This window comes from Artemia sp. Qi Xiang Cuo, chromosome 20 (assembly GCF_049724085.1).
Source record: "Artemia sp. Qi Xiang Cuo chromosome 20, ASM4972408v1, whole genome shotgun sequence".
In the NCBI taxonomy this organism is placed as follows: domain Eukaryota; kingdom Metazoa; phylum Arthropoda; class Branchiopoda; order Anostraca; family Artemiidae; genus Artemia; species Artemia sp. Qi Xiang Cuo.
Genome location: NC_142813.1, coordinates 43,344,075 through 43,359,175, shown reverse-complemented (window position 1 = coordinate 43,359,175; position 15,101 = coordinate 43,344,075). Strand labels below are relative to the sequence as shown.

The 15,101-nt window shown below is 33.9% G+C and overlaps 1 protein-coding gene across 1 annotated transcript in view; it reads left to right on the top strand.

Annotated features, from left to right (window-relative positions):
* Nucleotides 1–4,753, top strand: part of LOC148940235 (uncharacterized) — a 40,357-nt gene extending 35,604 nt beyond the window's left edge. The window contains exon 5 of the mRNA XM_089105751.1: nt 1,747–4,753. Coding sequence (XP_088961877.1) covers nt 1,747–1,968 — 222 coding nt within the window. The 3' untranslated portion in view covers nt 1,969–4,753. The remainder of the gene's footprint in view (nt 1–1,746) is intronic.
* The last annotated feature ends 10,348 nt before the right edge of the window (nt 4,754–15,101 follow it).

The following is a 15,101-nucleotide window of genomic DNA, read 5'->3' as shown; positions in this document are numbered from 1 at the left end:
TTTGTTGTTTTTATATTTATTTTTTCACTGGATGGAAATATCCTTGTTTTTTTTCTTTATTAGCCTCAAATTTCAAATCAATAACCTCAAAACCCCATAATATGAATTATGGCGTAGTTTGTAAGCCATTTATTTAATGTCTTTTACCTACTGTCTTTTGATTTGGGACAGTTAAAGATTCTAATGATTTTAATTATTAACCTTTTATCATATACAAAAATTGGATAATCCTTAATTATCATGTGTTGAAAGTGTTGAACAAAACCATATGTGCCATGTTTGGGCGAGGGTGTTGGAAAAAATTGGACCCTTGTGTCATGCGTATTAAAAATCGTTTGCATTATCCCGATTTCAACTAGGCGTAATAATGACGTTTCTAATAGAATGTATTTATGAAACCTCTGTTTGAATCTCTGTTATTGATGACTGATGACTGAAACGAACCTCTGTAACCTCTGTTGTTTTTATGACCGTGGTTCGTAGCTAGTGCTGCAAGGATCTCCTGTCTCCTCTGGAGTCTCCTCCGTGTCTCCTCTGGAGGCCCTTTTTTCGGACCTTTCGACCGTCCTGATTGAAATGTCTATCTCAAAATTTGAATCTACTTCTTGTGATTTTGCTGTTCGTGGGATGCCTTGGGTTCAAGCTCAAGTTCTTTATTAATCAATAGAAATGTTTTACGAAATTTGTTCCAATTATATATAATGCTATTTCATAGTGAAAAACGGGACCTTTCAGATTTTATTACAATCTGACGAACTAAAGAACTACCACGGGTCAAATAAGCATGTAAAACCTGATTATCATCCTGAAAAAATTTATTATGCAAATAGAAATTATCAGGCAAAATATGTTGAACATGTTCTGTATATTTGAATGTACCAGAGAATGATAAAGACATTTTAGGGCTAAAAACGGCAGAATCAATTTCAGATGATTCCTTGAGGTATTGTTTCTTGATTGAGAACATGAAAAATGGCTCATTGGAGAGCAGTTTAGCCCCAACGCTCAAATCACTAATGAAATAAAACCCCTATTTTGAAGGATTGCAAGACTCTCCTGCTTAAGAAAGGACCCAAAATCCAGGAAATTTCGGACCAAGTACAAGCATCTACATTGGTATTTATTTTGGAAGGTCAAGATTCTATAGAGGGGGATCAAATTCTAAAAAAGCCGAAAACAGGCAAAATATATGCAAAATGTGTGCATTATGAAGAAGGTCAACATATTGGAAGGGGTGTGTGGGTCTAAACCCCCCTACCATTTCTTGCGTACCAGATTAAGTACACCGAGCTAAAAGGAAATTGTGTTCACAATTATAATGAGTTTTGCTCCAGCAAATTATCTATAACTCTGAGTTTTTCTTTCAAATTTCATGCCAAGCCATGCACTTCTGTATATTTTCACCAACAAGCTTTGTTGCCAACTATCGGATTCATCAGCCTGTATCCCCAGAAATACGTTCCTCAAAACAAGTATCAGGAATGCCACCTTCATTGTTTCACTGTTGTTGACTATAAAGCAGGCTTGTGCACAAGGTGACCTTTCAGGGTGTGCTGCCCCCCCCCCCAAAAAAAAAATAATAAAAATTTTACCTCTTAAACTCCTTTATTTTATTTTATTTTTTGTCTATTTTTTTTAGCTGATTTCTATTTACCCCCTTCCAATGTTCTTTGAAATAAATTCCTTCGTTTGCACCTTAGCTGTGATAAAAATAAATTATGAAGATTAAGTCTTTCTTTTTTTCAGTCTTTGGCATATTTTTCAAACGGTCAAGAATCCCTATGTGAGCAAATGAACAATTTAAAAGTTGACGAGCAATGTGTTGTATCAGTGCTGCCACCTTTAATGTTTCATCGTGCTGAAAAGAAAAATAGTAGAAGAAGCAGAAGTGACGGCTATCTGACACTGACATCAAATGAAATGTATCCTTCTGTACCGTCCACTGAAGGAACAAATGCTCAAAGTTGATTTCTTTATTTTCAGTCTCTAGTGTTTGTGTAGACTTAAATTTAAGTCGATCTTTCAGCAAACAAGATTATTCCGCAATTTCTGATTTAAAGTCAAAATTAGCGGCAAACTTCAAGAAAAACAGATGACGACACGATTTTAAATGGCAAAACAGTGTGTTTGCATGCCACAGAATGGCAATTTTGAAACTGATCTAAAATAATGTATTTAGTTTATGTTTTGTTTTAGTGGAATTCTTATTCTCCGTCTAACGTTGTTGCTTTTTTTTCAGAAAAAACTGGCAATATTTTTTTAAAGTAGGCTCTTGTTTGCTGAACGGTATTCAATCATTTCATCATTATTCAATCCTTTAAACCTGTATAATGTCGTTAAAAAGAAAACAACAATAGAATCAAACCTATGTTTTCATTTATATTTTTATTTTGTATTTTCTATTCTAGGATCTTTTATAATTCAAAAGAGCTTTTATGTTAATCAAACATAATTCGGCTTGCTCTCTTCTTTGATTCGTAGATAATAATACAAAAAAATAATTAAGATGTATAATATACTTTAAAATGTATTGTAAAGCTTTGTGCATAATTTTAAAAAGGAGGTACTGTGCTTTGGAATTTTTTTGGCATTTCGGGAATTTTTTTGCCATTTGGACATTTTGTAGGAATATTTTTTCTAAATTAATCAGAAAGCACTGTTTTAACTCCCGAAAAACAGTATCATCACTCCTGTGAGAGTGAATCAAATTCCTTAGTCTGAAAAAAATGAAGAAAACGATGCATAAAAAAAATCAATTTGAAAAACTACTCTAAGTTTTGGGATGGAGTCTGAAGGTTTTTTTTTTTTTTTTTTATTATAGGCCAATGTGCAAAAAGAAAGTACAATAATTATAAGTGATATAATATATTTAGTGGCTCGTCCTGAAACTTCTTCCCATGCTTTAGAAGATTGTATCTTCATGGAATATCATGGAAAAATAAATCTGCGCCAACTGTTATTTTATTTCTAAAAGATATTTCGAAAATTTTTTAGATACAATTGCATAAAAATATTGAATCTTTGTTTATGTATTATTCATAAGCACAAAACTTGCTTACAATCGAACCAAAACAGCCAAAAGAAGATTGAAAAATTGTAATTACTATTCTACCCGTTGCGCGTCGCTGCGATCTAGAAAAAAAGAAATTCAAGGAAAACTCCCCGGAAGATTCTCCTCGGAAAAGTCCCAAAAAAACATTCCCCCTATTTAAAATTTTAAATTTAAAGTATTTGAAAAATTAGGTTAGAATTATTAACTTACTCATCGAGTGCTGTGAATAATTAATATCCAGAAAATGTGAATATTGTGAATGAAATCAACTATTAAGTATTTGTATTCAGGGGGCCTCTAATTTCAGTCAGTTCAAAAAGTATTCGAAAGATTAAGAAGGCCTCCATGGGGATGAACTCATACCTAAAACCTTTGCAAGAGTGTACTCGACAACTTCTTAAAGTTTCTTAATGATCAGATGAATTGTCTAGTAATGTATATAGGATACACAGACACATATTCGGTTCTATATTCATAAATAAAACAATGACAATGGCAACCCTGTTCATCAAAAGGCTAGCTATTAAAGTTACTAGCTAACTTATTTTAATGTATCTTATCAAATTAGGACTGTTGTGAGCAAAAGAGTCGCATTAATCTAGTTTTAAAATACTTGTCGTATCTACAGTAACAGTAAGTAGTAACAGTAGCAATCTGATCCAAGCTCATTCGAGTTATTGTGGTTTTTATTAAGAGATGACTAAAGATAAAATATGTACGAATAAAATAAATATGAATATGGTTATGAATTCGTACTCATTAATAGCTATTTATAGCTATAACAAAATAGCTATTTATTTATTCGTACTCACAACTTTCATGTGAGTCTAGGCTGTTGTACTGAATTTTTTCCTCGCTTTCATTCGAGAAAATCGTTGTAATTGAGTGTATCTTTTATTAGAGAGGTCCTGAATTGAGTTAAATAGACGTTAGAGATACTACTAAAAGGGGATGTTGAAAATATGGTTTCTAATTCTGTCCGAGATCTGGATCGTCTTTGACATTAAAGGAACTTTAAAGAAGAAAGACAGAAAACAATGAAATTTTTCTCGCAAGAAACACGTCACTGAAGCAGAAGACACTTTTTACTGAAAACACAGAAAACCTTAAATTGTCTAATTTTCTAGAAACTTCAACATTTCTTTTATTGAATTTTGCATTAAAAAAAAAACGTTAAAATGTATGTTAAGCAGTAATATATCCTCTGTACAAAGCCGTATCCAGGGGAAGGGTAACTGGGTTTGTCCCCCCCCCATCAAAATTTTTGTCGACTGGGAGAAGTAATAACATGCATATGAACAAATATTTAACGTGTTTTGCAAAAAAAAATTGTGCTAATTATCTAATTAGCTAATGAGCTAATTATCTTATTCAAGTGCAGTATTTTCACTAGCCTTAAAATTTTCAGCGTTTCCCCGAAATTCTTCAAAATAAAAATATGCAGTTATCAACTGTTTTGAGAGGGAGGGGGTATATAGGAAGGTGAAACCGAGCAAAAGTTAAACTTATGGAAATGGCTTTGCCTCGACCGATGAACTTTAAAACAAGAAATTTCCCTAGAATAGACAAAAAAAATGTGATAAAGGGAAAATTTCCTAAGCTTATACCCAATTCTTTAAAGAAATTTACCTTTGCCTGAAATAAAAGGCTTGGGACATAGTTGTGATAACAGAATTTTAATGAAGCTGTAGTTTTTCCTAATTATATATATATATATATATATATATATATATATATATATATATATATATATATATATATATATATATATATATATATATATATATATATATATATATATATATATATATATATATATATGTATTAAATGAGGTAGAAATATCGCTAAATGGGGTTTAAAACTTGGTAGGGTTGAAAACTGCCCGATGGCTTTTGAGATCATTTCTTTAAGTACACTCGGTCTTGAAAATAATACAGTAAGGAATAATTCTTTTCTAATTGAAATCCCACTAAAGGTTAATGAACGTTATCCTATGAATTAATCAATATATTGAACAACATATTTTTTTTCCGAGTCAAATGCAGATTTTTATTTTGTGGTCACTAAATTGAACAAGTGCCATGTCGACAAGCATATCTTCCCCTACATATACAGGCCATAGAGCTTTATGTGGGGCTAAATGGATGGATTACTTTTTTTTCTTTTTTTTAACGGGCTCCTGTAAAATTTGATTTTTGATTTGTAGAATGTATAATGATATGAGAAACACCTCTTTGATTTGGCATTACTATATAGAGCCGTAATCCCCAACATGGGGCACAGACCCCACAGGTGGAACATAGCAATATTTTGGTGGGTCATGACCAGAAGGTACTGAAATTATGAAGCTACTGTCCTGATTTCAGATACAAAGGAATACCAACTCGCGTACCAAATACCCAATTTTATTTTTATTTTTTTACGTAATTTAAGATTCTCCGAAATGCTTCTTTTCTCACTTGCTAAGTCAGTTAAAAAACTTTTAAATTAATTTTAAAAGCCAATTATAGGATAAAGCAATGGTTTCCAGGCAAACTTTTTTAAATATATGAAAGATAAGTAGTTAATTCAATTGATTAGAGCTTCTAGAAATGTTCAGGGCTTCATGGTTGAGCTGGTTCATGAAAGGCTTATTCGCCTACAAGTTTCTCTGAAATTTCAAACAAAGTTTGTGCGGAAAACAAATATATATATCCCAGTATCAAGAAAAGAGCTAAATAAATGAATGATTTATTTCAAAACGACCTTTCAAAAGCTAAGACCGTGGGTCTGGGAACATTTGTGTTCAACAAATTGGCATCTGAATTTCAGAGGCCAGGCAAGGCGGGAAGTGTTTACTGCTGCAAAATCAATGTACTCAACAGCTCAAATGGTCAAAATTGTGTTGCGGTCAAGTAAATGTAAAGATTAAAAATGGTACAGTCAACAGAACGGGCGTATTCATTTTTTTGGTGGAGGGGGGGGCAAAAACATTAAAAACGCATCAAAAATTTGTTTATATGTTAAATTTCTTTTCTATTTTTACGAGTTCGACTAAAATTTCGAGAGGGTGATTCAACCCCCTACCCCCCCCCCCCACCCTCTCAGGTGGATAAGGCCTTGTTCAACAACTACATGAAGTACTGTCATAATGTATATTTGTCAGTCTAATAGACAGGCAAAATAACTAAGCCAGTAAAGTTTGTTGCCAAATTTGTGGACCTTGTGTGTAAGTTCGTTTAATTTTTGTTCTGGCCTAGAGTTGAGCTATTTTTGAGGTCCTACACAGCTTTCAAATCAAATCTGACATTAAACCTAGAATTATGAAACACAATGCCTTTTCAACCATCGCGGCCAATGTATGCTTTATCGTAACTAGGGACTATTAAAAATGCAAATAATGTGTTAGGATTTTTTACGGCCTTTTTTTTATTGAAATTTAAGTGCAGTATCTTGGTTTTTGCCTAACCATTTATATATTCGGTTTGATTCAGTAACATTTCTTACGTTTATTGGAAGACGGGTGAAAAGGCTGTTAGTAACAGTTATGCTGGTTCTTGTGAAAGACATACATATATATATATATTTTTCTGTGCCAAAGTGCGTTGTTTATACCTATATTGTACAAAATTCTATATTTGAATAATATTAATCATTCTTGAAAGCTACCTTATCTTTCTGCAGGCTAGGGCTTAGATTTGACTTCTGTTACCCTGATACTCTTCTGTGTGTTGTATGTCTGGCATATCTGTGTTTAGCATGTCGTCACGGGACAGTACGTGGAAATATATAAGCGTAGAACAAAAGAGAATAAGAGAATTCTTGCAATTCCGTCTTAAAAAGTGAGCTTCAATTTGTTTGGTTTATTTTTGTGAGGTATTTTTTTAAGCCACTGACATTATTCCTTAATCGTATGCCAGAAAGAGAAGTCCCTCCCCCCTCCGTCTTGTTATTTCTTGAACCTGACTGGCACATCGGTTCTCCTGTGCAGAAAGCTAAACTACATGTAATCGGCGGTTTTCCCTGTGGAAATTTAGGCCAATAAAAATTTCAGAAATGTTTTAGGAACGAGATTTTTTACTAGGTGTCTCTGGTAGACCCATAAATATGATCATTAGAAATAAACTAGTTTATAAAGTGGGCATTGTCTAGCCACCGAATATTGTTCTGGTTTAATTATCTGAATTATGACGTTGGAAGTGCTCAGGGTTTGAGGTTTTGTCATCGTTGATTATTTTTATTATTAAGTATAAATTAAGCATAAACGTCTGTTGTACAAAATACATTAGTTAAATAAAAAATACAAAATTTTATAGCAGATAAAACGACACTAAAAATTTGTAATTAAACTCTGAAACGAAACAACCAAACACTGAATTCCTGTCTCATAAAGTCCTAATTTGACCAAATTAGTCTTAGAACAGCTGGCAACATTCACCAGTAACAGTATCTCACTGTGTTCAAAGCGTGAAAGATAGGGGGTCATCTTTGCTGTCCTATGCTGAAACATTTCAACCAACAGCATGCGAGCTGTGTCTTAAGCCGTGGTTTTCAACATGGGGCGCAGGCCTCAACGGTGGGACATGGCAATATTTTATTGGATAATGGGCAGGATGTGCACCCTTCGGCTGACTGTACTTTAGAGCCTTAATTTAAAAAAAAGTTTTTCGTGTGAATGACGTCATATACACATGCATTTAAGGAGTGAAAAAGACACATGATAGTGCTGCAATGATGTTGTACTTTGTATCAAAGGTGTTGAATTCAGACAATACTTTTCACTAGCACAAGATATGCTTAGAGGAGGACCCTAAAAAATACCAAATTCATGGCGTTTTAAGCTTCAGTCAGAAATTACGTTATAATACATGTAAATTTATGAATAACAAAATTCAATATCACGGTGGGGGGGGGGGGATCAGGATTTTAGAAATGCCTGGGGCATGACTCAAAACCGGTCGAAAACTACTGGTCTTAAGGATACCAAACCGAAGTACAGTATTGTAATAATGACTGCAATAAAGATATACTGGGAACTTAAAACGGAGAAGATTGAAGCAACTAAAAGATGTTTAATTGCGACTATATGAAGGGAACTATTTGCAAAGGGCAGGTTGTTTGGAGTTTTGAGAGTTCAGGGTGCAAGAATAGGCTCGGAATATTAATATTAAGAATTATAAGTCGTTTGACTCGAAATGAAGGTGAAGAGGCTTCACTTACCTGGGTAGTATTACCTGGGCAGTTGTCAAGTTTCTGAAACATGGTCGCTTCGGAAGATGGAGAAGGTCTTGTTAGGTGTTTTCTAGAAGAGTCTACCATAGTTTGGGTACCTGTTCGACTGACAGTATTTCAAACAATAAACTGCCCGAAAAAAGTGGTTCTATCCAAAAGGTTGATGGTAGTATATCTATAAAACGAAACAATAGTAAAAAAAAAAAAAAAAAAAAAAAAAAAAAAAAAAAAAGAGAGAGAGAGAGAAAAACGAGGATTATACAAGCCAGTGAAACATATGGAGTGAAATGCAAATATTTCGGTCAAGACCTCCGCTTAACCGTCCTCAGTGCAAGATAATAATATCAAAATTACTAATAAAAATCCATGGATACTATAAAAAAAAAAATTTCAAACCTTGAAACGAAGCACAACTAAAATTTGAAGACCCGTTTCATGTCACGGTGAAAGGGTAACTGAATGAAAAAATACAGTACTGACTAGGAAGTCAATTTTTTAATTTATACAGAGCGTTTTTAAAAACCAAACGCTTTCCAGGTAAAACATCATCACAGATTAGGTTAGGTTGCAAAATGTGATTTTTTTTTTTAATATTTAAGTAAAAAAGATCAGAAATAATTAGTTCATTATAAATGGGGCTTAAATAGGTTTCCCCTGTGTCTATATTGAGAGCTACCTTACGGTGAATGTACTTTTTTTTTATCTCAACTGCCTCCCTGAAAACTTGGATGAGACCTTTAACAGGGGCAATAATGGAGGTGTTATCGAATAAAACGAAATTTCGCGGGTTGTCATACACATGCTGAGCCAAGGCGGAATCAAAAGTCTCAGGCCTTTGGCATAGCTCCATAGCTTTGTCGATTGAGGACCTGTGTTCCAACAACCTCTCCCCCAATTGCTTATGGGTTCTTCCAACATAGAAACAGCCGCAAGAACATGGAACCCTATAAACACCACTGCCCAAAATAGGGCTCGTTTTATCTTTACCGCTGTTAAAATAGTTCTGGATTTTATTTTAATTTTTTAAGGTGACATTCAAGTTGTGTTTTTTAAGTATTCTCTGCATTTTTTCACCTAATTTGGGAAAAAAGGGTAAAACAGTAAAGGCTTTCTTATTACCCACTAAAGGGATGATATCCGTTGGAGGTTGTGGAGATGATAAATCTTTTTCTGCCTTTTTTTGTCTTTTTTCTATGATGGATTCAAGTAACTTGGTGGGATATCCATTGCAAAACAAAATGTCCTTCAGATAATTTAATTCTGGGATTATATGAGCCTTTGAACAAATTCTTATGATACGATCAACTGAAGATATAGCTAAATAATTTCTTAGACCACACTGCTTTTCCATTAAAAACAAAAAAAATTTTTAAACACGAAAAACGGGTTTTAATTTTCTAACAAGCAGTGAACTACAAAACAATCAATTATGCACAAAAGCTCCGAATATTTCGGCCCCACATCGCTATATCACATCGCTAGATATAGCTACTCCTCTTTTTACACAAGGAGGGTGGTTGGAAGAGAAATGCAAATACCTATCATTATGTGTAGGTTTTCTATAAATTGAATATTCAAGGCTGAGAGATTTGTTGAAGATTAAGACGTCTAAAAAAGGCAGTTTATGATTATCTTCCAGTTCCAAGGTGAACTGAAGGTTGGAATCGAAACTATTAAGATGAAGTAAAAAAGCGTTATGTTCTATCTCTCCGTGATTCCAGACAGAGATCACATCATCGACAAACCGGCCCCAGAACCGGTGTTTCAGAAGAAAAGTATTCAAAGCGGAGGTTTCAATAAATTCCATGTAAAAAGCGGCCAAAAAAGGTGAAAGGCTTGCACCTATAGGGAGTCCATTTGTTTGGGTGAAAAATTGATTGTTATACCGAAAATATAAGGAATATCTATTGCAAAGGCGAACAAATCGCATAATGGTTTCAATATCTAATGTTTTGTAATCCATCCGGTCAATATTATCTTTTAGTTTCTTTTGAAAAGCAAATTCACATTTTTTTTATATCACATGATGTATACATCGAAATGGCATCAAAACTGGCTAAAATTTTGTCTTTTTTTATATCAAGGTTTTTTAATTTTTCCACAAGGTGTACTGAATTTTTAATGTAAGAATCTTGCGTCGACATAAGAGGACGAAAAATTGTGGCTAACCATTTTCCCAGTCTGGAAGCTGGCAAACTATAAGAAGCCACAATTGAGCGCAGAGGAACTCCATCTTTGTGAATTTTTGGGAGACCATAGAATTTAGGAGTGGAGCACCCTTTAGGAAAATTTTTTGTACATTTGTGGAGTAGCGAGTCTTTCATTTTTTAAAATTCCCAGCTATTTTCGTACTTCACAGGTGAATTTGTCGGTGGGGTCTGACTCTATACGTTTATAAGTGTGAGTGTCGGACAAAATATCCTATTATCTTGCACTGAGGACGGTCAAGCGGAGGTCTTGACCGAAATATTTGCATTTTAGTCCATATGTTTCACTGGCTTGTATAATCCTCGTTTTTCTCTTTTTTTTTACTATTGTTTCGTTTTATCATGATTAGCCAGTGTCGTCTCAGAAATTATTTTTTTTATAGTACATCTATCTATATCTAAAGGTTAGGATGGCTAGGACATGTTTTGCAGATTAAAGATGACAGATTGCCAAGATTGTTCTTGTCAGCCATCCATCTAGGGCCAAACAAAAAGCAGGTCGTCCCCGAACGGGTTGGGAAAAGGTCGTAAGATAGGATTTAAAGGGAATGAGAACTTCTTGGGAGGGTATAAAGACGGAGGCTTTGAATGGAGTGGGACGGAGGAACATGTGCAGCTGTGTTGGCCTTTGGCGGCTTGGTGCTGCAGTGAGTTAGCAGTAGTAGTAGTGGCAGTTTTTGAAATTCAAGATGAAATAAAAGCCTTTTTGTCAAATTTAAGAAGTTTATTGGGACCACAGTTTGCTATAGGGTTGCCACCACGGTCAGTTCCTAAAGTGCTACAATTGCCAAAATTTGCATGCTACATAGCGATTTTCGATGGTACAGTCAAAAAATTGACCATAATATTACTAAAATAGAACTTTCTTTCTATAGGTGGCAACCCTGTACACCGGCTACAGCGCTTCACATAATGAAACTGTGCTAAAATAGTACTTGCCCTACAGGTGGTAGCCCTGGTTGGCAATGAAATAGAACTGCCCATGCGTTTTCTTACCAGAATTGTACGCAGTGAGAATTTGCGGAATTCCGCAAAATCATAGAACAAAATCTAAGTACCCACAAACGAATTACTTCCATTAACAGCCATTTTTTGAAAAGCAGTAATTACTAAAGTAAATGTCCATGAGCTACCTCTTTTTCCTTACTTCATGCTTTCTGGTTCCTTTTTTTAAATCCTGGGACTGATGCCACACATTGTTGGACTCGAAGTAAAGTTGCACAAGATTGACAATAATTCTTTCCAAGGCAAAACACGGAAGTTATAGAAATAGACCGATAACCCAGTTAGTAATAGATCTTTCATGCCTTTAGACAGGAGTTGCTGACCCTGTTTAACTCCTAAGTCCATGCCAAACCAACCACTAATCTTACTTAATACCTTTATTGCGACAATATTTGGTATACAGTAATTAAAAACAAATACAATTAGAGCTAAATTATAAAAAAAAAAAATTATACCACTTCCTGGGAAAACTGAAAGCAAGTACAGAGGAACTATTGAAAAATCCAGATTTTGATTCATTATCTAGTAAAATATTCCCTTTCTCCTCAATTAGAGGTAAAAAAAAAAAAGAATATGGCACTCGACTTTACAGTCCCTGTCGGTGGTGCTGATCTCCGTTCTGTCCCCTCAGCCAGGGAGTGCAATGGGGGGTTGGGGTGAGCCATCGTGTGCTTTCGCAAAACCCTTCCTGTTTACGTTCCTCAGGTTTTTCCAGGTACCCATTTAGAGCTGGGTAAACTCTGGCTGAGTTTAAAGAGTCACGCCACTGAACCCCGTGTTCCAACCCAAAAAACCAGTAACACAATGACTCAAAGCCATTTCCTCACAGACATGGGATTTCAAATCTAGTGTGCTAACCCTTCAGGTAGGACGGCGGTTGAATGAGTTGAGAGGGATAAAAAAAATTGAGTTCGGGCCTGTGGATGAACTGGCAGACAACAAAATGTCCGACTATTAAGTTTCATAATCCAGTCGAAGCATGATTGGCCTCTTTATTTCCAACATCTTTATAATTTCTCAAGGGTATCATCAGTCCTATTTCTAATAAGCTTTCTTCTTAATAATGTTCACCTTATTAACGTCAAGAACGATTCCAGAGAGGGCGCAGCACTTATGTTTGCTTTTTGGGTCATTTCTGTGGCAGATATATATTTATCTCTGAAGGCAGTGTACATCTTAAGCTGTCAAACATGTTGTTAGTTCAATCAGTAAGCGGCACATATGTCTCAGTAAACTCAAGTAAGTTCATGTATTGCCCAAAACGAGGCTATTCATCTTGACAGAAAAGCCAAAAACAATATTGACTGAACATAGCTCTAAAATATAAATAACAAGATATTTTTCAAAGCCCAGTAAAGTATAAATAAAAGTTCAAGTAGGGATAAAATCCTTTTAATAGACAGTGTTTCACAAACAGTGATAACTACTAAAAGGATTTTATCCCTATTTTAACTTTTTATTTATCGTCATGGAAAGGTAGTGTGGCTCTGTACCCCCCCATTGACGCCATCTTCGTGCGCCACATGGTAAGAGTGGCAAATTTATGGAGCTCCCAGTGCTTCAGCAAATCCAATTGGTTTAATATAAAAATCGACTTTACGGTTGACTAGGTTCAATTTTTTTTCTCGGAATTTACTAAAAATTTTTATAACTTAAAAAAAAATTCTTCTTTATTTCACGAAAGGAGAAAAAATTTTCTGCTGGTTTTAGCTTGGTAAAAAATTTTTGCATTTTGAATATATTTCTCAGAAATTCCTATTCCATTCAAACTGCGTCTTCTCTGATGCTAAGCTAAAGAATGTATGCATTCCGTTTTAAAAGTACTCACAATTTATAAAATGTAAAATAGTTTCTTGTAGCACTGTAAGCAGTTCTGTGACATTTCTATAAATGGTATTTTATACATACATTTTATATTTTTTTTTTCGTAAATGGGATTTTCTTAGAAATATTTCTTAGACATTATAGACACAATAAAAAAACAATTCACAAAAGTAATCAATTCTTAATATTTCCCCATTAGATAATGGATATATAGAGTATTTTATTAAAAATATGATTATATTCAAAAGAAAAACGACAGAAGAAGGAGGTCTCATCAATTGATCATCATAATAGGGTGTATTATGAATTTTATTTATATTACATAAAATCAATAATACATAATACATAAATTTTATTTATAATACATAAAAAAAACATAACATTCGTTATGGATTTTAATTTGACAAACGTGCCACTTACGCTATCTAAAGGGCTGAAGCCAGTATAAATTAAAGTCAAATGTCTTTCACCCAGATGCCACCATTATCGGGCCATTTCCCTGTCTGCTATTACCTTGTATTCCATTCCCTATTGTACCTCCAAATAAGAAAACTACATTGCAACAAAAAAAAAAACATTCAGCTGCTGGTCCTAGTTTTCTTATTAGGCACAAGTGCTGTTCATGTTTTGTATTTTTGGGTTACTTTTCCCTTATTCTTCTAGTGTCCCTTTTAACGTTTTTTTTCTTATGTACATAATTTTTTATTGAACTTTTTCGTTTATTGAACTTTAGCTTTTTTTTTATCTTTTTAACATGTTACGACCAATCTCAGTTTAGATGATGACTAAAGAATGGATCTTAATTAGGATGATTCTATTTTTGGAATTCTTTTTCCACCCTATTAGTATTTGTTACTTCTATGTTTTTGTTTGTCCTGTTTTTATTTATAGTCCCCAAAATTCGAGTTTGGCCCTTTGAGTCTTGAGATAGCAATTTTTGGAATAGACATCTTATCTTAAGAACATTCAAAATTCAAAAATGTTTAGCCATCACTGCTCTAAAAAGACGAGTAAAATAAGCAAATTTGTGCAATAGCTTAAGCAATCGCTTTTTGAACAAACGCTTCAAAATTTGAAAATAAGTAGATGAAGCCAAATGATGAAGCTTTCAGAGGTTTTCAGGATTTGATATCAGAGCTGATTCCTCAATGTTTTAATCATGTCGCTCAACTTTTTGTACTAGTTTATACAAAAATATTAATTTGTCACAAGTAGACGTCTAATGTACACAATGGGAGCACGCACAAATCAATATTGCTTTATAGCCAGTAAGATGCAAAAACATAAAACGTATGTTTATGTTTTAGTCAATAGTTAATCAATAATAATTTAATCAATGTTATAATTTTAATTTTACAAGTTCTGACAACGAAGTACGATTCTGATAACGCTGATATAGTAAATATGTCCATCTTCCTACTAAGTGAATCTGTTTTGAAAGGTAACTTCCTAAATGACTGCAGGATTTTATCTTAATTCTTCTTTCTTAAATGAAAACTTTTGATAAGACACATTTTTCTTCTTTTAGTTTTTGCTGGTACCAGTTAATTTCTTGTTCCTGTTATCAAAATGAAACCGATCATCTATTTTTAGAATCTAATATTGCTCTTTAATTTTCATATGAAAAACTTCCATTTTTTCTCATGATTGCCCCCTTAGGGGCAACCTAGTTAAGAACGAACTCTATGCTGTAGCAGCCAAAAACTTCCAAGCGCGTTTTAAAAGCAACTATCGAGTTAGGACGAGCTGCCATTTGAAGTTGATTTAGGAATGGTTACTATGATTTCGATTTATCTTAATT